We start from the raw sequence: 23487 nt of genomic DNA, 5'->3' as shown, positions 1-23487 counted from the left end.
CTGAGGAGGGACCCTTCACCGGGGCAGGGCGGCACGGGAAGGCAGCGGTAGCATCTCTCTCCTCGCCGCGCTGGACCGAGCCGGGGCGGGTCGGGGCGTGCCAGCCGATGCCGGCCCCGCCCCGAATGTCGCAGCCCCGCGGTGCCGCGGAGGCGGCGCCGGGCGCGGCGCAGAGCGAGCGGAGGATGCTGCGGGCGGGGGCCGCCGCCAGTCCCGGTCCCGGCCCCCGTCCCGGTCCCGGTCCCGGGCGGGAGCACTCCCCGCCGCCCCCAGCCCGCTGAGCCCCGGCCCGGCCATGGGGGCTCTGACCAGCCGGCAGAACGCAGGGGTGGAGGAAGTGGATATCCCCGCTAATTCCGTCTACAGATACCCCCCGAAATCCGGTGAGCTCCCGGGGGGCCTCGCGTCCCGGTGCCGCCGATGGGGAGGGAAAGAGAGGAGCGAGTCGGGCGGGCACCGGGCACGACCTTGCTCCGGGCGGGGGTGACCCTGCGCACCCCAAAGCAAGCGCTGACGCACAGGGGGAGCACCCTAAAAATCTGGGTCTGCTGCGGGACACCCTGCGTGAGTGCGGCGCGGGAGGGATGGGGGTCACTCCTCTCCGGGCACCCCTTTGCCAGCGCACCCCGCTTCCCAAACTTGGCTGAGTTGACGCGACTTTAATGACATTATTGTTATAATTATTTCTGTAGCCGTGGTCTGCGGCACCGGGCTCCGGAGGCGATTTTTATAGCCGGTTACTCCGGTGCTGCCTGCTCGGGAAAATCCTGGTTTTAAATTCCCGGGAGGATGAGGGAGGCTGGGGTGGGAGGGATTGGAGGGGATCCCTCCTTCCCAGTGCTCTGCCCCATCGTAGCACCCCAGCCCCTGCCGTGGGCAGCCTGCGCCTTCCCGGCTCCTCTCCGTGCCTCGAGGCTGGCTGGTGATGCATCTCCCGCTCCCCAATCCGGCCCTGTCTCAAACCTTGTGCGTGACCTTGGAAAATCCGCCTCTGTGCCTCACTTTTCCCTGCCAGGGCCGGGCTGAGCGGGTGTCCGAGGGGGGCAGGCTGGGGAGGGAGGGGTGCTGGGGTCCAGCCCTTGGCGCTTCAGAGCCGCAGAAATTCCGGCGCCGGTGGGTGATGCCCCGGAGCACCGTGCGTGCATGTGAGGAGATTGCACAGGATCCTTGCAGCACTAAATATTATTAATAGGTAACTATTTTGGTAGTTAATAGGATAAGGTAAACGCTCGGATCGTTAGTGCTGTGACAAATTACTTGCTAATTACAACTAAAGACCTCCTTAGGAAGAATTACAGCCAACACAAACGCTATGCTTGTCCTGAAAAGCCGTGTTTGGCTTTTTTTTTTTTTTTTTTACTTTTAATCTAAAATAGGTTGCACAGCTGGCTGGAGATGGCTGATCCTTGACAGCCTGGCCTCCTGCAGGGCTCCCCCTGCTCCCCTTTTTACATGGTTTCAAGGCCTCTGTCACTTTGATGCCAGGTGAGGCTGGACCAGCCCATCCATGGATTGCTCTTTGTAGGGACGGTGTTTCCATGCATTACAACCTTTTCCCTTGAGATCCCATCTTATTTAGGGGCTCTTGGAATATCTGGGTACGAAGGGGTGGAGGGTGTAAGAGCACTTCCAAAGCCCTCTCAGCTGACAGAGGTCACCAGGCTGATGCTTAACTCCGGCTTTCAGGGAGAGCCTGGGGCTCCTGGCTGTGCTCAGCTGGCCTGATCCCACTGCTGGGGTCTGGGCAGAGCTGGGGGATGGTCCTGGTGCTGCCCAGGGTCCTCAGGAGAGGGGCGGGAGGTGCCCAGGTGACACAGCCATCTGCACTGAGACAAGGGCAGGCTGGTGGCCCTGGGGGATTATGGCTGGTTTGCCTCTAATCCGAGTGGGATTTGCCTTCAGCGCTGCTGGCAGCCGAGGGAGGACGTGCCAGGCAGCAGAGCTGAGTCCTCTGTGGCAGCAGCGCTTCCCCCACCTCAAAAACCACCTGGAAACAGCCACTGGCTTTGGAAATGTGGCCCTGGAGGGGAATCTCATGGGACCTTGGGGCATTTCCCTCTCTCTGCAGATGTGGCTTTGGCTGTTGGGCTGTAGGCTCTCTCGGGATGGCCAGTGGGAATTGGGCAGCTGTGTCTTATCCCAGCTGAGCATCTCCCCATCCTGGGAGTCCCATCCCCTCCAGGTGAGATCTCAATGGGATTAGTTAAACCATAATTTTTGAAACAAAGTCTGAGATTTACTTCCATGGCTGCCACTGGGAGGGAGAGCCAGCGGGGGCTGTAGATGGAGCCCACTGCCTGGCTACTGGGATGGCTTTTGGGGCCAGCTTTCAGCCCCTGTCCCCAGCTGAGGTTGGCACTGAGCTCTCCCAGGGCACACAGGACTGTGAGCAGGGCCCTGGCAGCGGGCAGGAGCACAGGGGTTAATCCAGCAGTGACACCCCCAGTCCTGGGGCACAATCCCAGCTGGTGGCAGAGCCACGGCAGGCGAGGGCTGACGCAGCAGTGCTGTGGACAGGGTTTGGCATCAGCTCCGGCTGCTGCTGGCTCTGGCTGCCCACTTTAGAGCATGGAATTAAATAATGGGCTGCCCAGGGGCAGAAGCACCCAGAGCCTTTAACCAGCCCACCACAGCACCCTGTGCTGGCACCCGTGGCCGCAGGGTGTCCCTGTGCCAGCGCTGTGCCACCCGCCCGGGCTGACCACAGCCTGTGCAATCCCAGTGCTCCCCTCACCAGAGTGTGTGGACTAGCTGGGAATGAGCTTTTCTGTTTCAGCAGCTTTGGAGAGTGAGGCTGTAACGTTGGAGAGCCAGAGGCTGCAGTAGCAGAGCCCGGCAGGGCAGTGATGGCTTGGGGCACGGTGCAGGACGTGTCACTGCACACCAGAGCACAGCACACACGAGGGTCCTCACCCTCCTCTGCCTCCTGGACAAGGCAGCATCGTGGGGAAAAGGAGCTGACAGCTGGTGCCAGATGTGTGCTGCTACCAGCAGATGTGCAGGACACAATGACTTCTTTTTTCGCTGGGAACCTCAGGCAATTTGGGTTTATTCCCCTTTTCCAGCAGCTGCTCGTGCAGCCCTTCCCAAGCTGTGGCTGTGCTTGACTGGCTCTGCTTCCCCAGGAGTGGGTGTGGGATTTACAGTCAGCCCATAATGAGGTGGCTGAGGCTGGGAAGGTTCTTTCCTGCTCTGCCCCCCGGCCATGTCCAGGGAGTCACCGGCACGCTCCTGCCAACGCCCTGGGCTTTCCTGGGCTGCTGCTTCCCTGGAAAACCTGGCTCAACTCACACCTCTGTTTAACAGCAAGGAGGACCTTTCCTTGGAGGGAGCACAGAGCTGGTTCTGCCTGCTGGCAAGAGGGACTTGAAGCCTCTGGGGGATATGCTGGAGCCTGCAGCTCCCAGGGATACTCCTGGGAGGGAGACTGGGTGATGGCAGCACGATCCTCACCTGCTCTGCCCATCCTGCAGGAGCCCCCACCATGCACTAAACTATGGCTGGGCAAATCACAAAGAGCCTGTGCTCCATTTTCCAGCTTTTTCTTAGTGCTGGGGTGGCTTTTCTCCATGTTTAAATGCAATTTTTTTGCCATCTCCTTCTCTTGCTCCAAGTCAGTGTCAGGAAAAGCTTTGGATGGCCCCATTCTCCCCTGGCTGTGCTGTTGCAGGCAGCTCTGAAGGCACTTTGCTCTTGGGTTTTTTTTTTCCACGTGGCTGAGTCCTTCCAGGCGAGCTGCCTATAAATTATGTACATGGAAAATGGGACCTGAAAGCAGCAGGCATCAATAATAGATGGTCGACGTTTGCTAACGGGCTCGCTGCATTTGGGCATCCCTGTGCCATGGGGCCTCGGGGCAGAGCTGTGTGACCCACTCATCCCTCCCAGCCTGGAGTTACATCCCCCCTACTCCTCCCCTTGGGCTTTGGGCTCTGTTCTGGGTTTCAGTGCAGTATTAAAGCCTGATCCAGCCCTGGACAGCCCGTGCCTCTGTTGGAAGCTGATTGCAAGTTCTGACCTCAGTACCCACAAGCAGAGCTGCTGCTCAGGCTTAAGCTCCTTTATCTGTGGTCTCCAAATGTTTGGTTTTGGGGTGTCCCCTGGGAGGGGTGCAGATGGATCTGTACTGGTGGGTTTGGAGTTTTTATAAGCCAAACCCTGTCCCTGTGGCTGTCAGGATTCAGGACTCTCTGTCCATGTCTGACTGAATCCTGGTGCTTCTGCTCACCCCATACTGCTGCCCCATCCCTGTCCACCTTTCCCTTTTCTCCCAGCCCTCCTGCCTGTGCCACAACATGCTTTCCCCACACAGCCCAGATCTCACAGGCAAGGACCAGGCACCACTTGTCTCCTGGCCAGGCTGGAGGAAATTCTCCTCTAGTGGAGACGTGCCTGACCTGGGGGCTGCTCCCAGCTCAGGGCTGGGACATTTGGTGTTTTGGCTCTGTGAGGGAAGAAGGGACCCAGGTCATTGACCCAGCGTTCATCAGGGCAATGTGGAGCACTCTGCAGGGCAGGTGCTGAGCTCCTGAAGGATCTACAGGACCCCAAAATCCTGATTCCTGCAGGAGAGCCCTTCCTAGGGAGGGGCTGCAGGCTGAGAACTGACAGAACTGGGTTCAGCTGCGTTCCTGGTGGCAGCTACAGCCAATCTGGGCAGTGTCTGGCTGTGGACACGCTGCCTTGGGTGGCACACGAGGTCTGTGCCATCAGGCTCTGGGCAGGAGCAGCCCTGTTTTGAGGGCTGTATGCCGGGTCCGTGCTGCCCTTCCCCGCAGCATCCCCAGGGATGTGGGGGCCAGCCTGGCTCCTCCGGGGCTCGCAGGGCTCTCTGGCAGGTCAGGCTGTGCCTCTGCCTCTCCCGCCTCCTCGGGACATGAGCTGCTGCTTATGGGCAGGATTAGCTCTGCTCTGCCGCCCCAGGAGCCGTCTCCTCTTCCTCCTCACGGACCAGGATGCGGCTGCTCCTGCCAGTGCGGGGATGGCTGAAGGTCAGGGTGACCTTGGGTGGCTCAGGCCATACTGGGGCTCACAGGGATTTCCCAGACAGGGAAAGGGGACCGGGCACTATTAAATCCCATGGATGGAGCAGCCCCCAGGGCCAGCACTGCCGTGGGGCTGGACCCCTGCATCAGCCTCTCCCCATCCCGGCTCTGCGTGCCCAGGCTTGGACCGCGGTGCTGAAGCGGGTGGGATGCAGGAAGAGGGGAGGGCGGGCAGGGAGTGAGGCTTCTTGGCAGCCTCTGCCTGCCTGGGAGCTCTCAGCGTGTGAGCTCAACCAGAAAGGCTCCCAGCAAGGTGACCCTGGGGACAAAGTCACCTCCGAGCCATCGATCCGGTGGCTTTGTGCCGCTCCATCCCCCGGCAGGAGCCCCCTCCTCCCGCTCCGCTCAGGAGCTCTCTGTTCTCATTTCAGGGAGTTACTTTGCCAACCACTTCATCATGGGCGGGGAGAAGTTCGACTCCACGCACCCCGAGGGGTACCTCTTCGGCGAGAACAGCGACCTCAACTTCCTGGGGAACCGGCCCGTGGTGGTGGGTACCGGGGACCCGGGGCTGGGGGGCTCCGGAGCACAGGGACCCCCTTCCCAAACCTCTGCTGGCCGTGTGTGCCACGGGGTGTGCGGGACAAGGCTGCTGGCTGTCCCCCTCCACGGGCACAGCCAGCCAAGCCTGCCTGGAGCGGGCTGAGTGGATCCTCTGGTGGCTCATCCAAGGTTTGGGTTCCTGCTGCAGCCTGTCCTCTATCCGGGACTAATGGTGAACGGGAATTGGGTTGATTTAATCCAACTTCTTTCTCATTCCCTCTTCAAGAGCTGCGTTTTCTCTTGCCTTCCCCATGTCATCCAGGAGCTATATCCCAGACAGGAGGGCACATGTTGGGGGGTGTAACACAGAGGTGCTGGTGTGGTTCAGGGTAGTAGAGCAGCTTGGACAGGAACAGATGAAATTACTCCCCAAGCTCTAGCAAGAAAGGGAAAGAAATAAAATAAAAGTAAAAAGGCAGGGGTAAGTCGGGGCTGGGGACAGCATGGATGGGTTTTGCAGTGCTGGGTGCTGCCAGCTCCAACTGGTCTCAGGGCACAAGGGAACCTGGCTGGAGGGGGGTCCCTACACCCCAGGCTCCTGGAGGTGGTTTTTGTGCTTGCTGCCTTGGGAAAGGGAGGAAATGAGAGCAGGGGTTCAGCCTGGGAGTGATGTCCCCCTCTCATCTGGGTGTCTCTCAGCAGTGGGACAACTCACCAACACTGGCTGGAGGAGTTTGGGAGGTCAAATATTCAAAAGATTCAGGGTGAGGACTTAAAGGTCATCAAAGCTTTTCTGTTAAGTCGAGATAAACTTGCCTGGTGCTTTAGCCCAGCTCTCAAGCATTGCCTGCTGCCAGCAGGGTTCCTGTTTCCTCCTTGCCATTGGCTTTGGTAGTGTTTTGGCAGCATCATGTGGTCCCTTAGAGGGGAAGTGTCCAGCCCTGGGCTGTGCCAGAGCAGGGATCCCAGCAGAGCCAAGGCTGGGATCACCCACAAAGCACATGAATATAGGGTGGCCAAGGACTGTGCCTTTCTCTCCAGCCCCTCTGCTTCCCTGGAAAATGAGAAGTCAGCGCTCAGGGTCCTCCAGCAGCGTGTTGAGAAATCCTCTTGATTACAGTAAAAGCCTCTAAACTGCCCAGTGAGCAGTTCCCATGTCAGCAGCCCTGACAGCAGAGCAGCAGGGAAGGCAAAGGAACAGCTTGGAAACAGCAGAGAGAATTAATACAGCATCATGAGCTAAATTGTTTTGCTCCGGTTTAATTACCGATGGCTCTGGGCTGCAGAGCTGTGACCAAGATCCCGACTCCCTGGGGAGCAGGGGGAGTTCTGGGGCTGGACTTCTGGGTCAGGACAGTTTTGGGGGCTCAGGGAGGAGTTGGGGAGGTTCTGTGCTGGTTCTGGTCCAAGCTTGTGTCCAGGCAACACTTGGGCCTCCGCCTCCAAGTCCTGTCCTGATGCTTCTTGGCTGCGAGACTTTTGCTTTCTGGCCTTCTGTGAAAGCCCTGGTTGGGCTGGAAACATTAAAGATGACCACTGCTTTTTGGTGGGGGATTAATTTTGAGTTCCTTGGGGATCAAGGACCTGGATATTTTAGAAGAATTGTGTCCCAAGTCCTCTGTGAGTAGAGCGCTTGTTCTGAGCTATGAACAGCACTGCTGCCACAGGGATGTGCAGGGCAGCCAGAGGCTGTGCAGGTTCTCCCCTCTGTGGATACATGATAATCTGGATTTTCCAGCTGGGAACAGGTTCCCAAGGGGCTGGGAAGGGCGTTGCAGGTTTAAATAGCTGCCACCATGCAGGGGCAGAGGAGCAGAGAAGCTGCTGGAGGCACTCCAAGAGCACAGGGTAAGCTGGGAACTGTTGAAATGTGCCACTGGGTTTCCCTGCCCACGCAGAGCTGCTGGGGTTTGCTTGTAGAAAAACCCCAAGACAGACTTTTGAGGATGTTTTTTATTTCACTTTAACAGAAGCTGGCCTGCACCAAATGTTGCTATAGGCACATGGATGACATTCTTAACTTCACCGCAACTGTTACCCATTTTTTTCTGTTGTGTTTCAGCGTGGTTTAAAGTGAGGAGATGTAAAACGTCCTCTGAATAGCCTCTTTCTGATGTGCAAAATCTGGCTTGTAAAATTTAATTTGAAAGAAAAAACCAAACAACCACCCCCAAAAAGCGCTTTTCACACGTGGGAGAGCCCGAAGTGGTTTCTGCAGCACAGAATTTGCCTGCAGCACTTCCCCATCCTGCCCAGCCCAACGGCCCCTGTGGGTGGCACCCAGGGGACCTGGCTGCCCCTTCCCTTCTCTGTCACCCACCCCTGCAGCAGGAGGGGGGTGCACCCATGGGTGCTTTCCCTGCCAGGGCTGGTTTGAGTAAGGTGCAAACAAGCAATTTTGGATGACTGCATTAGTTTGAATTACAGGGGATGTATCACGACATGGCACAACATGTCATGACGTGGCTCAGCTTCAGCCTGGAGCGTGTTCTCACTCTCTCCCCTCCAGCTGCAATGGGTGACTCTGCAGGTGCTCGATTCTGCAGGTGCACATTTGGTGACTCATAGAAAAGATCGTTAACAGCACTTTAATGACTCTGCTGCCCTTTTCTCCTCCTGGAGAGGACGAGAGCAGTGGGACCCAGTTCCACAGTGCTGGGAATTCATCTCCAAAGCCTTTGATGCCATCAGCCAAGCTGTGTCCAGCCTAGGCTTTAATCTGCCTTTAGTGGCACCCGTGGGATCAGGGCTGTGGCATAGCTGGCCGTGGTGATGGTGGAGCAGGGATGGGACAGAGCTGTGCCTGCACTGAGGGCTTCTGCCTGTCCCATCCTGAGCCCAGCACGGGTCCCCCAGCCACATCCATCCTGCTCTGCAGGGCTTTGGGGATGGGAAAGGTGATGATGGCTTTGAGGACAGGTTGGGTTAGGTGGTTGTCCCCTGTGAGAGCACCAAGGACATGAGGAACGGGCATCTGGCTCCCTGCAGGGCATCCCCAAGGGCCACCTGCAATTCGGTCTTGTCCCTTTGGTACTGGGTGGGTGCCTCAGTGAGGGACAATGGGACACTGTTCCCTCTCCAGAGGCAGCAGTTGAGGCTCTTTGACCACCCCTGATGGCACTTGACACCCTCCTGGCTCTGGCTGTCCCTTGGCACACGGTGACAGCTTGCCAACGAGCTGGGCCTTAGGGCTGATCCCTCCTGGAGCTAAACCTACCTGGGAGATGGAGAGGGGGGAGGTGGGTCCTGCATCCCTTCCTCACTGCCCTCAGTCTCCTTCGGGTGACTGCAGTGCCAAGGAGAGGGTGTCCCCTGGGTGCCACCACGTCCCCTCTCCCCAGGGAGCCCTGCAGCCCTTGCCAAGACAGGACTGGCAAGGACAATGTCAGCTTGGAGGAGGGATGCTGCTGCCTGCCTGCTCCTGCCCAGACATCTTGCTGGCTCTCTGCTCTGGACACGGGGCTGGGATCCCACCACCCAAATCCCGTCCACCACAGGGAGGAAACAGGGACGCTTGTGCCTGTTTTTTCTCAGCTGGTGGGCAGGGAGAGAGCTTCAGCCTCTCTCTGCCAAGCCTCATCCAACAACATAAAAATCCATCAGCAGCTGCCTGCCCCGTGCCCCACATCCCCCTCACCCTCCAGCTGAAGGGACAAGGAACAGCCCCTCCGTGTGTCCCCTCCCCAGTGAAACTGTCCCTGCTGTCCCGGGCTTGCTGGTTGAGGAGGGACATCCCTGCTGCCTGGTACCCAACGCCAGCAGGAGCTGCAGGTGCTCAGCACCCATCAGGTTGCCCAGGCCACCCCAATTCCCTCTCTGGGGTGTTGGGTTTGGGTCACGGGGGGGTTCCACAGCCACCAGAGTCCCCCTGTGTGCGTCTGCCTTCACCGCTGTCTCTCTCGTCCTAGTTCCCTTATGCTGCTCCACCTCCTCAGGAACCCGTGAAGACCCTCAGGAGCTTAATCAATATCCGCAAGGACACCCTGCGCCTGGTGAAGTGAGTGTCCTGAGCCCTGAGCCGGGGAGGGAGGTGCTGCTGGGTGCTCCAGGGACGGTGGGCACGGGGCTGCTCTCGCTCCGGCACCTGCGGGTGGAGGGATGAGCCGCCCTTCCCCTCCTGGCACAGGCTCTGCCGCAGGATTAAAGGAGCTTAGCGCTGCCTTTGAAGTTCTTTGCTGCTTCTTCCTCCCCCACCTTCTGAAGGCTTTGCTGGAGGGAGGCTGGGGATTGCGGCAGGGCGATTCGGGAGGTTCGGGATTATGGTTGGAATCTGTCTGCGGCGCTTCCCAGCCCGCAGGAGTGACCTTGGGCATGCCAGGCACTCTTGTTGTGCCTCAGTGTCCCCTGATGGAGGGCAGCAGCCCCTTTTGGTGCCAATGGGATTAGTCCTGGAGCACCCCAAGGTGGACCCTCTGTGCTCCCCAGGTGCTCAGAGGAGGTGAAGACCCCGGGGGAAGAAGTGAGCAAAGCCAAGGTGCACTACAACGTGGAGTTCACCTTCGACACCGACGCCCGCGTGGCCATAACCATCTACTACCAGGCAACCGAGGAGTTTCACAATGGGGTGGCGAGGTGAGGGGTCCCAGCCAGGCCTGTGTCACCCCCTAGCCAGGCCTGTGTCCCCCCAAGCTTGGTGTGTGTCCCTGGCTGGTGGACGTGGAGCGTCGCCCCCTGAGCATCTTTCCTCTTCAGGACAGGGAACAGCTGAGGGTGGTGCTGACATTGGAGGGGGGCTCCTTGTTTCCCCCAAGTGCCACCACCGGCTCTTTGCCAACCCCTGCCACCTCATTCCCTGTCACATCCTGCTCCCTCTTTTTACCCTCAGGTCACAATGGAGACCAGGGAAATAATTCTTCCCCCCAAACCCCTCCAGGTTGGATGTGGAGTTGTCCCTGTCCCCTCCCATGCTGTGCTGGCTGCCCTGTGTTTACTTTACCCTGTGGATTATTTTAGCCCTTTTTACACCTTCATACCTCAGCCCCAAGAGGCATCTGGGAAGGGAGGAGTGACACACACACCCCCTCCCATTTTCCTGGCATCTCGGTGATCTGGGGAGAGCAGGAGGAGCGTGGGGACAGCCGTGGTGCCCTGACTCTGTCCTCTCCCCACGGGACAGCTACACCCCCAGGGACAACAGCCTGCAGTCGGAGACGGTGCACTACAAGCGGGGGGTGTGCCAGCAGTTCTGTGTGCCCTCCCACACCATCGACCCCTCCGAGTGGAGCGAGGAGGAGGTGGGTGCCCCCAGCCCCGACATCATCCCATGGAGATGGAGGTGGGATGAAGCCTCAGCGCTGCTCCATCTCACCAAGCCCGCCCTGTCTCTCTCCAGCTGGGCTTTGACCTGGACCGTGAGGTTTATCCCATGGTGGTGCAGGCAGTGGTGGATGAAGGAGAGGGTGAGGAGGGGGTTCCTTGCTGGGATGGCCTTTCCCAGTTTGCTGGCATTGTGATGCCAGCTGGGCAGAGCCTCCTGCGTTTCCTCACTGCTGCCGTGGCTCTGCCCATGCCCCTGCACGTCCCCTGAGCCCTGCGTGTTCCTTTGTGTCTTGCAGAGCACAGTGGGCACTGCCACGTGCTGCTGGCCACCTTTGAGAAGGTAAGTGCCAAGCTGGGGCCATCCTCCCCCTCCTGCCTTCATCACCCACCAGGTACAAGAGCCTGGAGAATCCCTGGGAATCGGGTGCTGCTGGGCTGGGGATGTTTTGGGCAGCTCCTCAAATCCTGGGATCATTCCCTCATTTTAAGTACCCACTTCTAAGGCATTTGGGCTCAATTCCCTCTTCCTTCCTCCAACAAGTCTCCAGCTTTGCAATGTGTGTGACCTCCCAGAGCTACCTGGTGCTGGGCTGCCAGGAAAAGCCAGAATTCCTGCAGAATGGGCTTGTTGGGAGCGGGGAGGGAGCAGTGACAGCCACAGGTTGGGTGGGTGCTCTAGCACAGCAGCCCAGGGCTGCCCACCCATGTGCTCCTTCCTCCCCCCAGCACAGTGATGGCACCTTCTGCGTGAAGCCCCTCAAGCAGAAGCAGGTGGTGAGTGTTGGGGTGTCCCTGAGTTACAGATGGCCCTGCACACCCTGCAGGGAAACCACTGAGGGGTTTTGGGGAGCCCCAAAAGCCCTAAGCCTCTTCCAGCCTTGCCCCTGCCTCCCAGGGAGTGCAATTTTGAGGTTATCAGTGCAAAGGGAACCCCTGGATGTTGGGGAGGAGGAGGGCTGGCCCAAGCAGGGGGCTGGGAGCCACAGGGGCTCTGGGCAAGGTGTCTCTGCTCCTTACCCCTTCCCCATGGGATTGCAGGTGGATGGTGTGAGCTACCTCCTGCAGGAGATCTACGGCATCGAGAACAAGTACAACACACAGGACTCCAAGGTGTGTGCCTGCATCCCCCTGCCTGCATCCCAGGGGTCTTCCCTCATCCCTTCTTCCCTTCCCCTAGCCCAGCTCTGGCCACTGAAACACGCTCAGGGCAAGAGTTTGCAGCACAGCACGGAGCTGGTGATGGCTGGGGACACTCTGTGTTGGCATCGAAGCTGCTGGAGGCAGAAAAGTGAAGGATTGAGCTTTCCCCCCATCCTCTGTGGTCCTTTGAGGGAAGGGTGGTGGCTTAGATGTGGAGCATCAGGCTCAAGGCACGGGATGTGCCTTATGCTCTGCTCTAATAGGTGAAAACTGGGGTGAAAGTTTGGGTTTCTCTTTCCTTTGGCCTCACCTCCCAGCCTCCTGGAGGAGAGGAACGTGGTCCCAGGGGGTGCATTTCAAGAGCAGGCAGCCCATGGACACAGGCAGAACTCTCCCTGAGCACCCAGCCAGTATTTTAGAGCACCCAGCCACGTGGGCTGGGCACCCCCGAGGCCGAGCAGTTCCCTCCTGTCCCTTGGGCAGGTGGCCGAGGATGAGGTGAGCGATAACAGCGCCGAGTGCGTGGTTTGCCTGTCGGACGTCCGGGACACGCTGATCCTGCCCTGCCGCCACCTGTGCCTGTGCAACACCTGCGCCGACACCCTGCGCTACCAGGCCAACAACTGCCCCATCTGCAGGCTGCGTAAGGCCCGGGGGGCAGCTTGGGTGGGCTGGGCAGCATCTCTGGGAACGGGCTGGCATCTCTGGGAACGGGCTGGCATCTCTGGGAACGGGCTGGCATCTCTGGGAACGGGCTGGCATCTCTGGGAACGGGCTGGCATCTCCGGGAACGGGCTGGCATCTCCAGGAATGGGCTGGCATCTCCAGGAACGGGCTGGCATCTCCCACCCTCGAGCTCTGCAGTCCCTCTAGCCCCACTGGGGATGCCCCTCTTGAGAAACGGTGTCATTTTATGACAGGTCTCCTTTCAATGCCTGGTTTTCACCCCTCCCTTTTTTCCCTGCTGCCGCAGCTTTCCGAGCCTTGCTTCAAATCCGAGCCATGAGGAAAAAGCTGGGCCCGCTGTCGCCCACCAGCTTCAACCCCATCATCGCCTCGCAGACCTCCGACTCCGAGGAGCACTCGGTCAGTGCCTGCCTGAGGGTGGGACCCTGGCCTCTTCCACCAGGATGGGGATGTTTGGGGATCTGTGTGTCTCTGAAGAACAGGGTTTATTTACTTATTACAAATTCATCTTGCGAAAAAATGCAGGGTTGATGTTACAGGAAAAAAAAAAAAATAAAGGTTTCTGGCAGGGTGTCCATTCCCTAGGTTTGAGCTTCTTCCTGGGGCATTTTGATCCCACTGGTTGTGAGGGGATCAGCAAAATGGCCTAGGGAGGATCCTCAGCCCATCTTCCCCCCTCCCCAGTCCTCGGAGAACATCCCCCCGGGTTACGAGGTGGTGTCACTGCTGGAGGCTCTCAATGGGCCGCTGACGCCGTCGCCGGCCGCGCTGCCCCTGCGAGCGCTGGGGGATCCCCCGGGCGTGGGGACCCTGCCCTCGTACGGCAGCGATGGCCCCCTGCCCCCCCTGAGGGCCCTGTCACCCCTGGAGCGCCTGCCCGACTGCGGCCCCCCGGGGCTCAAGCTGAAGAAGAGCATCTCCAAGTGAGTACTGGGAGCCTGGGGGCACGCTGGGGCTCTGGGGGCTGTGGGCAGGGGTGGAACCCTCTGCTTTGCTCCTTTGGCCAGGTCCATCTCGCAGAACTCCTCCATCCTGCCCGAAGAGGAGGATGAGAAGTCGTGCACCGAGTCAGAGCTGAGGGTATCCAGGAGGAGATCCCCAGCCCGGCATGAGGAGGTGAGCACTGTCCAAAACGTGCTGGTAGGGAGTTGAGGCACCGGGGGGACAGCAGGTTTGGGTGAGGCTTGGGACCAGAGAGGCTGCCTGGGGTTGCCCCTCCTGGCTCTTCCTCCATCTATAAGGATGCCTGGAAGAGATGGGCCATCCATGCTGAGTATCCCTCATCCCATCCTTCCCATGGGCTCCTGTTCCAGGAATGTGGTGCGACACCGGAGAGTGAAAATATCACCCTGTCATCATCAGGAGCCATCGACCAGTCCTCGTGCACTGGGACACCCCTCTCCTCCACCATCTCGTCCCCAGAAGGTATAGCATGGAGGGGTTCATAGGTGCTGGCAAGGCAGGAGAGTGGCATCGTGATGTCAGGACTGTCACACTGTGGGGGGATGCAGAGAGGGGTGGCATGGCCCCTTCTTACCCTGCCATGGACATTGGATGGAGCCCCAGGACATCCCTCTGCTTTGTCACCTGTAGATGGAGATCATGGGGATCATGCCTGCTTTGTCACCTTGTAGACCCAGAAACTGGTGGCTGTGAGCCCTGGGGACCTGCTGCCGGTAGCTTTGCACCCATCACGTCTCTGTGGCACACAGCCAGTCCTCCCTCTGCACCCCACACCTCCTCATTAGCCCCCTTCCATTAGTGGGTGCTGTGCCGTGACTCCCACCAGCGGCTGGGGGGGTCCAGCAGCCCCCTCAGCCCCTGCTCTCCCCCAGAGCCCGTGAGCAGCAGCCTGGCTCAGTCCGTCATGTCCATGGCCTCCTCCCAGAGCCAGCACTCCCAACTCAGCACCGACACCGTGTCCTCCATGTCTGGCTCCTACATCGCCCCTGGCACGGAGGAGGAGGAGGAGGAGGAGGAGGAAGAGGACGTGCTCCCCTCACCTGCGGCCGCAAGCGCCACAGCCTCTGATGGAGAGGTAGGGACTGGGGGTTGTTGGTGGAGCCCAGGGTGGAGAGCTCTCCCATGGGATGTAACTCCTCCTCCAAAACCACTGGCACCAGACTTTTTTTGGTTTTGTTCCATCTTTCCCACCTTCCTCCTACAGTCAACACCTGTGGAGTCCCCAGATCTAAATTTTGTCAGCATTTCTGCCGAGGAGCGCGATGCCGAGGTAACCATCACCATCCCACGAGGAGCTGGGAGCTGTGGTGTCACCTGGCACTGTGGGGGGATCCCCGTTGTGCCCACGGAGGGGGAAGCTGGGCAGCTGGCACCACATTCCACCAGGGCTGGGCTGGGGAAGGGGCTGCCCTGGGGATGGATGGGGCACTGGGGCTGTGCCCCACTGACACTCCTGCTCCGTGGAATCCCCAGGGCCGGGGATGTGCCCCCAAAGGGACCTGGGAACAGCCCCTGGCTCAGCCCTGGGCTAACACACACTGCCTCTCGCCTGTGCCACAGGGCAACGATGTGCTGGAGGACGAGGATGCCTCTCCCACACAGGAAGATGGTAAAAGGCCCTGGGTCCTTGTTGTCCCCTCGCTGTCACCGTGAGTGGGGGGTGCTGTGCTGTCCCCAGCTCCCCTGCTGCCATCAGGGACAGCCCTGGGGGCTCTGTGGGAGCCAAACCTCTGTCACAGCGGGGACACCCACGGGGGGGCTGAGCACCAGTGGGTGGGGGGAGCCAGCCGGCCACGGGGACCCCAGAGAGTTCAGTGTGGGACATGGAGCAGGCGATGTGTGCAGGATCCAATGGTCTTTCCCAACGAGCCAAATGGGAAAGAGGTTTCTCTCTCTGCGCTTTTTCCCTCGCCAAGGTCTTTTCTCAAATCTCTGGAACTCTCCCCTGTAGAAATCAGTGTCTGGGCTGATTCCCATAGGAAGGGGCTGCAGAGCTGTTCCCCCTGGGATGCTTTCTTCACTTTCTTTGGCCTGTCCTCAATGTGCTTTCACAAGTCAACACAGACACATCGAGGGCTCCTCTTGCCTCCTCCCCTGAGCTCAGCCAGCCAAGGAAAGAGGTGGTCACCTCCATGCCACTGGCCACCAACTGCCCTGGATTGCTTTTGGGCAATAGGGAGGCCCACAGTGCGCCCTCTCCCACATTTCCAAGTCTCTTTTCAGCAAAAATACAACAAAACTATTTCCCCATCCAACCCAGATGCTCAGCCAAGCTGGAAAGCAGGAACACCCATGGAACACCCATCTCCAAATCATGGCCTCTGACCTGCAGAGAGCCTCTGGCTGATGGGGAGACTCAAGTGTAACAAATAGGAACAACCAGGGGCTGTGGTGGACACCCACGGGCATCCCAACAGCTCTGGGAGCAGGATGGCCTTTCTCCTTAGGACACAGTCCTGCGCCTGTTCTCAGCAGGGCTACTGGCACATTTGGGAACATCCCTCCTGAGGTTTAGTCACCTGCATCTGATGGATGCAGGTAAGAACCTGGAGGCTGATCTGTTGTAGAAGCGATGCTAAGAAGCAGAGTTACCCCCCTCATCCCCAAAAGCCTCCATCCCCCCCTGCAAAAGCTTGGCTGCGGCTTCTTTTGCCCCACGCATCCAGCTACTGCCTCTTCCCGGCATCCACGCAGCTCTCACTGCACCGCTGGTGCTGGAGAGGCTCCTGCAGGAGGTGATGGGTGCCACCACAGCCTGGCTGTGCCAGAGGGAAGGTTTGGCTGAACCCTGTTGGTTGGCAGGTTGGTGCGCGTGCCCGCGGCCGCATCGTCGCTGTTCCGCTGCCCTCCGATGCGGCCGCTGCGAGGAAAGGAGCAGCTTGGGCCGTGCCCAGGCGTTATTGTCCACTCTTCACCCGCTCCCACACAGATGCATCGTTTCTATGTCATTTTTTGTTTTGAAAGAGGCTGGGGAGGGGAGAGGAAAAGCCCCAGAAATCCCACCCCCCAGTGCTAAAAAGGCGACATCGAGCCCCAGCCCGGCCGAGTTAACTGCCTTAACTCCCTTCCAGGCCCGAGGACAGGCGCTTTCCTCGGTCTGAGGTGTGACAATAACAATGACATGGGCATCGCACACGTGAAAGCGCTGGACAATAAACTGTGCTCTGAGGCCTGCTTACCTGGTGAGTGGCCGTCTGCTGAACATGAACTTGGGGTGGGGGGGGACAGTTCCACTCTTCCCTGCATCCCCCCAGCCCTTTGCATCCATCCCTCCTCTCCCATCACCATCATTCCCACCATCCTGGCCACTACCATCCCCGCCAGGTTGTCCTCACTGCACCCCTCCACCCGTCCCTGTGTGGGGCTGAGCACCAGACTCGTCACCACCCGTAGGTCAGGGTGGCCTGTCCAGACTGGGACATCCCCAGGCAGCTTTGCTGGCATTCTCTGTCCCTTGGCCAGGGGCTGCTGGCACTCCAGGAGGCACCAGACCTCCCTAGGATGGTGGTTGTGTGGTACAGCTGTAGCCTGGTACAGGCTTGTGGTGGGCACAGCAATATTTTGAGTTGGGATGTGATCCACAGGCAGTCCAGCTGTACAGCAGGAGCTGCCTGTCCTGTCCTCCTCTTCCTCCAAGGTCAGGGAGATGGGGTGTGTCCATCAGGTCACCTTTCTACAGAGCCCCAGCATTCATCTGTCCCATTTCTTCATGCTTTTTCCCCCACCCTCCTTCCATTTCTGTTTCCTCCCAGCCTCTCTCCATCCCCCTTTTTTTCTTCCTTCCCCCCAGGCTCCTCCGTCTGTGTGAAAGTTCATGTTCGCTCTGTGCCAACACGGTTTTCTCCACCCACGCTTGTGCCCCTTCCCTGCCCAGAGTTGCCCAAAGGTGACAAATGTATTGAACACCCCTGGCCCCTGTGTGGAAGGGGGCAGTGGGTTGGGGACCCTGCCCAGACCTGCAGGCTCTCCTCAGCCTGTGCGTGGGGAAACGAGCCAAAAAGCCAAGACAACACCCTCTGAGGGGTCTCCCTCAATACATTTGTGGACAAGCTGAAAGCAACTCTGCCCCTGCCTTGCCCCGTCAGCAGACTTTGTGGCAGGTCCCAGACCTGCAGCAGGTACTGGAGAGCCAAGAGAGTGGGTGAAACCCACTGGAGGGAGGCAAAATCCTTTCTTCTCCCCTTCTCCTTTGGGAAAGCCTCCTCTCCTGCTGCCTTGCCTGTTCCTGCTGGTTTCTACGCTGGAGAAACACAGCTGAGGCTCTTGGGGAGGAACAGGCGCCTGCCACAAAAGCCCTGTGTCCCCCCCATCACCCTCTGTCAGCAGCTGGCTGAGTCCTGCTGGCCTGGAGGGAATGGGGAGGGAGCTGGGGGTGTCCCAGCAGCACCTCTGCTTTGCTGGAGGGCCTGGCAAAGCATCCCTTGGCTGTGGCAGTGGCCAAAGCCATCCTTGACTGCATCCCTCTTGGTTGTGCTGGGGGGCGGATGAGGAAGGGAGAGCTTTGCAGCCCAGATGGCTCTGGCACAGGGTCAAATTCTTGCTCTGCTATGAGGAGGGCACTGGCCTTGTCCCCTGCTTGGGCTGGGGTGCAGGAGCTGGTCCCTGGGCTGGGCCCAGCCAAGGATGCCCTCTCCATCCTTTGGCCACCACACCTGTCCATGTGTCTGGCACGAGCTGTGCTGCATGAGAGGGGTGAGCCAGCCTCGGCATTTGTGGGGAAAAGCTGAGGGCTGCCCCCTGTGCTGGGACCAGGGGCAGAGGAGGTGCAGGGTGGGGGCTTTGGGGGCTGTCCATGGTCCCCTGGGAATGGCAGACACGATGTTCTCCACCCCTTTTCACTTGCTGTAGGATACAAGGCATTTTTCCCACATAATAACAGACAGCAATCATTTCTGACTTTCCTTTTTGAGTTGTTGCACCAGTTTTTATAGATCAGGATGTTCCAGCAGTTTTTAACTGGGGTAATGTCCATTCCAGTAGGGGTTGGAGACGAAGTGTCATGTAACACATCTAACATAACATTTTGGTGCAGTTTCAGTAGGGAGCAGCTGAAGTGACACCCTGCTCTATAGGTGAAATCACAAATGCATTGATTCAAAGCTGTGTCTTTGTGTCATCCACTGTTAAATTGTCACATGGGGTTCTTAGACACACACACCCTTATCCTGTGGGTACTGGGATGGATTCAGGGTCATGGTCTGGAGACATTTCAAAATGATAGCCACAGTTCTGTGTCCAAACACACAGGTTAGGCTATCAAAATCTTACTTTCCTATACAAACCCCTGCCATTCTCTCACCACACAACCACTTAGATCAGTGGTTTGCCATGCATGTGTATGATGGTTCTTAAAAGCCCGTGCTCAGTGCTCCAATGGATCTAATCCTGTTCCTACCACAGGGATTTGGTTCTTGCTATGTACAGAAGCACTCTATATTGCCAAGACAAATGCTGTGACCTTGCTAGTGATGGGGACATAAGAAAATTTGATTAAAGACCGCCAGCATTGAAATGCCCTTTCAAATTTCAATGAATAAAAGTCCCTTTTCCCATTCAGTGATTATCCCAGCACTGGCAGAGTGTAACCACAACTGAGTTGGAATACAGCTGAGTGCTGAAGACACTGCTTTGGGCAATTCCCAGACCATCAGCCAGTTGGTCATTAGCATTTGGGTATTTTTGGTGTTTGAAGCTGACTACTGTGCGTTCCCAAGAGCAGATAAGGAAGACCTTAAGGGCTGATCTGTAGTGTTGAAATTATTAATGGTTGCACTTGATTGATCAGTTAGAGTTTGAAGATTGATATTATTCAATACTCCTATTCCAGTTCCCAATATATCAGTTAGATGTGTGAGATAAAAGCCAGGAACACCACCCAGTAGAGGAGGTAACAGTAAAAGATGAATGTTTTGGTCTGATAGCAGAAACATTGGTCTGAATCTCTTTAAGGACTAGGATTAAACAATATTTGTTGTTGTTCAACCAATTTGACCTTGAAATGTTATATAGGTTATATATATATATAATTTAATAATTATAATCATTATAGTAATTATAATAATAACTTATATTTTATATATTTATATGTTTTTATATTTTGATATATGTACATACATGTACATATACATACTTACATATATATACATACATACACACACACATACACAAACACACACACACACATATATATATATCTGAAATGTATAGGTTTTGGAGAAGTTTTTGGAGCAGTTGTGGAGGGTATGATGGGCACACTTAAATCCTCTATGGTCCAGTCAGCTTCTGTATCATAAGGAGCTAAGATCAGTATTGTGTCTTTAAATTTACAATCCTTTGGGCTCATGGTAAGACAGATTGGGGGTGTTCCATATTTTGTGATTTTGTTTTGGCTGTATCATTCATAAAACTTCCCAGAGCTTGTACCCAGTTCATGACAACCCCATTCACTGGTTGTAGGGAAGGCAGTAGCATCCTGGCCCTTGAGATCTGTGCTGTTCAAGAGTCAACATCTAGGACAGTCTCCAAGCTGGTGATGTTTGATAATGATGGTTTTGTCCTCTCTGTAATAGACGAAGGCGAGGGACGTGGTTCCTCAAAGTTTCTTTTGAAATCTCTGCAGATTTCAATCTGTTGGGAAAGAGCACTGGGAGGAGGTGAAAGTCCCCATCCCAGGGATTTTAAGACACGAGGTTTAACTAAACCTATAGATCCGTGTTCTTGTGCAGATCCTGCAGAGCACAGGTCGCAGGGGCTGTCTCCAGGGTTCAGAGAATCCTCTGGCCACAGCCACAGCCTCTGCCAGGGGAAGGGTGGCAAAAACAGCTTTGGAAAGAGAAACTGGGGAAAAGCATCTGCCAGAAAGGCTGGCACTGAGGTGGGGGGGCTGGAAGGCTGCTGTAGAAAACCTGAAATCCCCTGCGGGCTCTTGCTGGTTTAAAGCCAGAGATGCTCTGAGCCGTGAGCAGTGGGCCGGGCGAGCCGGCTGGGTTTCACCAGGATGGGATTTGGGAGCTGCTCTGCCCAGGGCAGGTCTGCCAGCTGCTGACGGCAGGGGAGACCCCTCCAGCAGCACAAGGGGTGGGAGGTGGGTGGGCACAGGGCTGACATCCTGCTCCAGAGCCAGACCATGTCCTGCTGCCCCAGCCCTGCTCCTCGGCAGCCTCACAAGGGTGCACTGAGCAGAGCTGTGTCTCTGCTCTGGAGCACTGCAGTGACTTAGGCAATATCAAGCTCTTAATGGGATTTCCATGTGCATGTACGTGTGGTCCTGTTCAATTATCCATTCCCTCCGGAATCTGCAGACTTAACATGCCTCGCTCTCCAGCCTGAGCTCGCCATGAAAAGCCAGTCGAAATGGCAGCTGTCACCTCCCATAAATCAGCAGGCAGCAGGATTTTGTTGCTCTCCCTCTGAGAAAGCCTCAGCCCTGGGCCTTGGCATGCCTCACACAGTCCCTCTGCCTCAGAGCTCCCCTGGCCACAGGGCTTAACCTCTCTGGAGGGCGCAGCCAAGCTGCCCTAAGCGTGCACCCCCTTCCTAAGGGCACTACGCAGCCTCTGATGGGTTTGGTGGTGGGACACAAGCCAGGGGCCGAGCTCTGCCATCACCCAGTCCCAGCTGAAGGCTGCTGCCTGAACCGAGAGCCTGCAGCCGGAGAGGAGGCATGCGGGCACCCAGCTACCCCCGCACCACAAGCACGTCCACCCCTCGGTTCCCCTTGGCACGAAACCCCGGGTGGCTCCACGCATGGGGACCCCTCCCTCCGTGCCCGGCACAGCTCCCCGGACCCCTTGGCAGGCGGTGAGCCCCCCCAGACCCGCCGGTCACCCCGTTTGCTCGCTCGTGTGTGCATGTCCCCGTGTCCCCGAGCCGCCTCCGCTCCTGCCTTCACCGTGTGCCTTCTGGTCTCTCCTGCCTCGCAGCCGCCGTGCCGGACTCCTGCCCCATTAACATTGAGGAATAGGTGAGACCCCGAGACCCCCAGAGCTGCGCCCGCCTCGTGCCGTCCCCCGGGGGGTTGGAGCTGGGTTGTCACCCGTTGCTGGTGGCCCTCTCACTGCCCAGGTGACATCCCTTGGGCACCTGCATGTGGCCTCTGGCTGGGCAGAGGGGGCACAGGCAGCCCCCTTTCATTTGGGTTATTTAAACACAGCGGTGGTCGCGCTGTGCTTCCCGTTTGGCCCTCAGCGTTCCTGAGAAATTGGGGGTTTAAGAGGCTCCCCCGGCCTGGAGAGGTGAGTTCAGGCACCCCCCCAGCCCTCACTGCCCCCAAAACCCAACGGGGGGCTGGGGAGGTGGGCGTTACTTTGGGAGAATAAATCGTATCCCCCATGAATAAACGAGCCGAGTGCACCAGTGGGCTTTGGGAGCCCCTAACCCCATTTTCTCCCCCCAGGCCCAGAGGCAGCCAACAACAACGTGGGGCTGCAGCAAACCTGGCCCCGCCGCCCCCCCGGCTCCTGGGACCCGGAGCAGGCACCGTGGGCCCTGCCCGTGTGAGGGCTCAGCCTCGGTGGGGGCACAGACCCCCCTGCCCACCCAGAGGGTGTCTGGGCACCGTGGGCATCGCCACCTCCACCCCTCGGCTGTACCAGGACTGATTTTCAAAAGAAAAGACGGTAACCTCGACTTTTCCGTGGGGGCTGAAAGCCATGTCACTTTGGAGCCCCCCATTAGCACCTTCCCATTCTCCAGCCATAACGGGGACAGGCTGGGGTCCCCTCCTGCCCCCCCCCGGTCACCATACACCCCCAGGCTCCTCTCCTCCAATGTGTGGAGCAGATGGGACAGGGTCACCTCACTGAGGGGGTTCTGGGATGTGGGTGGGTGGGGACAGTGGGAGGATGATGTTCAGGGGTGTGGGTTCAAGGGTGAGTGTTGGGGTTGGAATCCTTGGTGCATGAGCTGGTGACTCTCATGGGGGGCCGGCCCCCCCCCCAGGCTTGCTGGCCCATGCCCCTGCCCTGCCGTGTGCTGTCCCCATGCCATGGGATGTCCCCATTGATGCACTGGCAGTAGTGGTGCCCTCATAGCTCCCCCTCCTCCTGCTCTCCCTCTGAGCAGCACCTGGGCTCCTGGGCCTGGCCCTGAGGTTGCTTTTCCCCAGGGCATGCAGTGGGGTGGCAGGGGTGGTGGGCAGGAGACCTGGTACCACCCCCCAGCCCTGCCAGCCTGCTCCTGGGGCATTGATAATTTATCCTCTCTGTCTTCCGCCCTGCTGTGAGCTCAGGGCTCTGGAACAAGTGCCAAAAGTGTCACCCCCATCCCACCCGTCCTGCCCTCCCATAACACTTTGTAGCAAGGGGTGGATGAGGGTGTGGAGCCCATCCCCATCCCTCTGGCCAGCACTGGGCTGGCAGCATAAGTGGATTTTGCTCCAAGGGCGGATACACAGGGATAGTAAAGGAAGAGGGATAAAGCCACAGACCCTGGGGGCCACGCTCTACTCCAGAGAGCATCAGGACAGTCAGAAATCACTTGGAAATCACATCAGACCCTGCATCCCAATCTATTGAGCTCTGGAGCTGTTTGGGGCAGCCCAGGGTGGGAAGCTGAGCCTTCCTTTTCGCCACCTGTTTTTGTCACATGGCTGTGGCAGCAAAGGCCACCTCCTCTTTGCAAAGCACCTTAGAACAGAGGTGTCCATGCACTGAAAGCAGTGTCCCTGGAGGGGTGTGTGTGAGAAGCAGGTTCCCAGTGCCATCCCCATGGCAGAGCATGGGCTGTGCTGGTGATGGCTGTGGCTCCTAAAGAGGGATGAAGCCCTTCTGGGGGCTGGGGGGTGTTTTCTCTGCCTGGCTGTCAGCCAGGGCCACGGTAGCTGCTTGTTCTGCGGCCCCAGTGTGGGTCCTGCCAGAGGTGGGTTTGGAGGCAGCCGTCCCACTGCTCTCTCCTCTGGGCTGGCTGTCTC

At 58.1% G+C, this 23487-nt stretch overlaps 1 protein-coding gene across 4 annotated transcripts; it reads left to right on the top strand.

Moving 5' to 3' along the window:
• Positions 1-170: 170 nt before the first annotated feature.
• On the top strand, positions 171-22368 carry RNF157 (ring finger protein 157). Of its 4 annotated transcripts, XM_088065467.1 has the most exons (21): positions 171-383; positions 5417-5535; positions 9437-9525; positions 9954-10100; positions 10645-10762; positions 10861-10927; positions 11084-11127; positions 11514-11561; positions 11826-11897; positions 12411-12570; positions 12901-13013; positions 13299-13537; positions 13622-13730; positions 13928-14039; positions 14450-14652; positions 14782-14847; positions 15138-15186; positions 16649-16759; positions 17368-17463; positions 21500-21540; positions 21973-22106. In XM_088065467.1, the coding sequence occupies exons 1-20, from the start codon at positions 296-298 to the stop codon at positions 21538-21540; spliced, it is 2091 nt and encodes a 696-aa protein (XP_087921593.1). In that variant the 5' UTR covers positions 171-295; the 3' UTR covers positions 21973-22106. The 4 variants fall into 4 exon arrangements, with proteins under 4 accessions (XP_087921593.1, XP_087921594.1, XP_014111276.1 ...); XM_088065468.1 differs by lacking the exon at positions 17368-17463; XM_014255801.2 differs by lacking the exons at positions 17368-17463; positions 21500-21540 and having other exon boundaries at positions 21973-22368.
• The last annotated feature ends 1119 nt before the right edge of the window (positions 22369-23487 follow it).

This window comes from Pseudopodoces humilis, chromosome 21, assembly GCF_049639895.1.
Source record: "Pseudopodoces humilis isolate 2021_Gansu_Grassland_sample_001 chromosome 21, ASM4963989v1, whole genome shotgun sequence".
Taxonomy (NCBI): domain Eukaryota; kingdom Metazoa; phylum Chordata; class Aves; order Passeriformes; family Paridae; genus Pseudopodoces; species Pseudopodoces humilis.
Note: the sequence above shows the minus strand (reverse complement) of the source record. Positions and strands in the feature narration are given on the sequence as shown.

Coding starts and splice junctions, on each gene's coding strand:
- RNF157 (XM_088065466.1), top strand. CDS start 296: ATGGGGGCTCTGACCAGCCGGCAGAACGCAGGGGTGGAGGAAGTGGAT. Junction 11,128..11,513: donor TGCTGGCCACCTTTGAGAAG/GTAAGTGCCAAG, acceptor TCCTCCCCCCAG/CACAGTGATGGCACCTTCTG. Junction 13,538..13,621: donor CTGAAGAAGAGCATCTCCAA/GTGAGTACTGGG, acceptor TCCTTTGGCCAG/GTCCATCTCGCAGAACTCCT.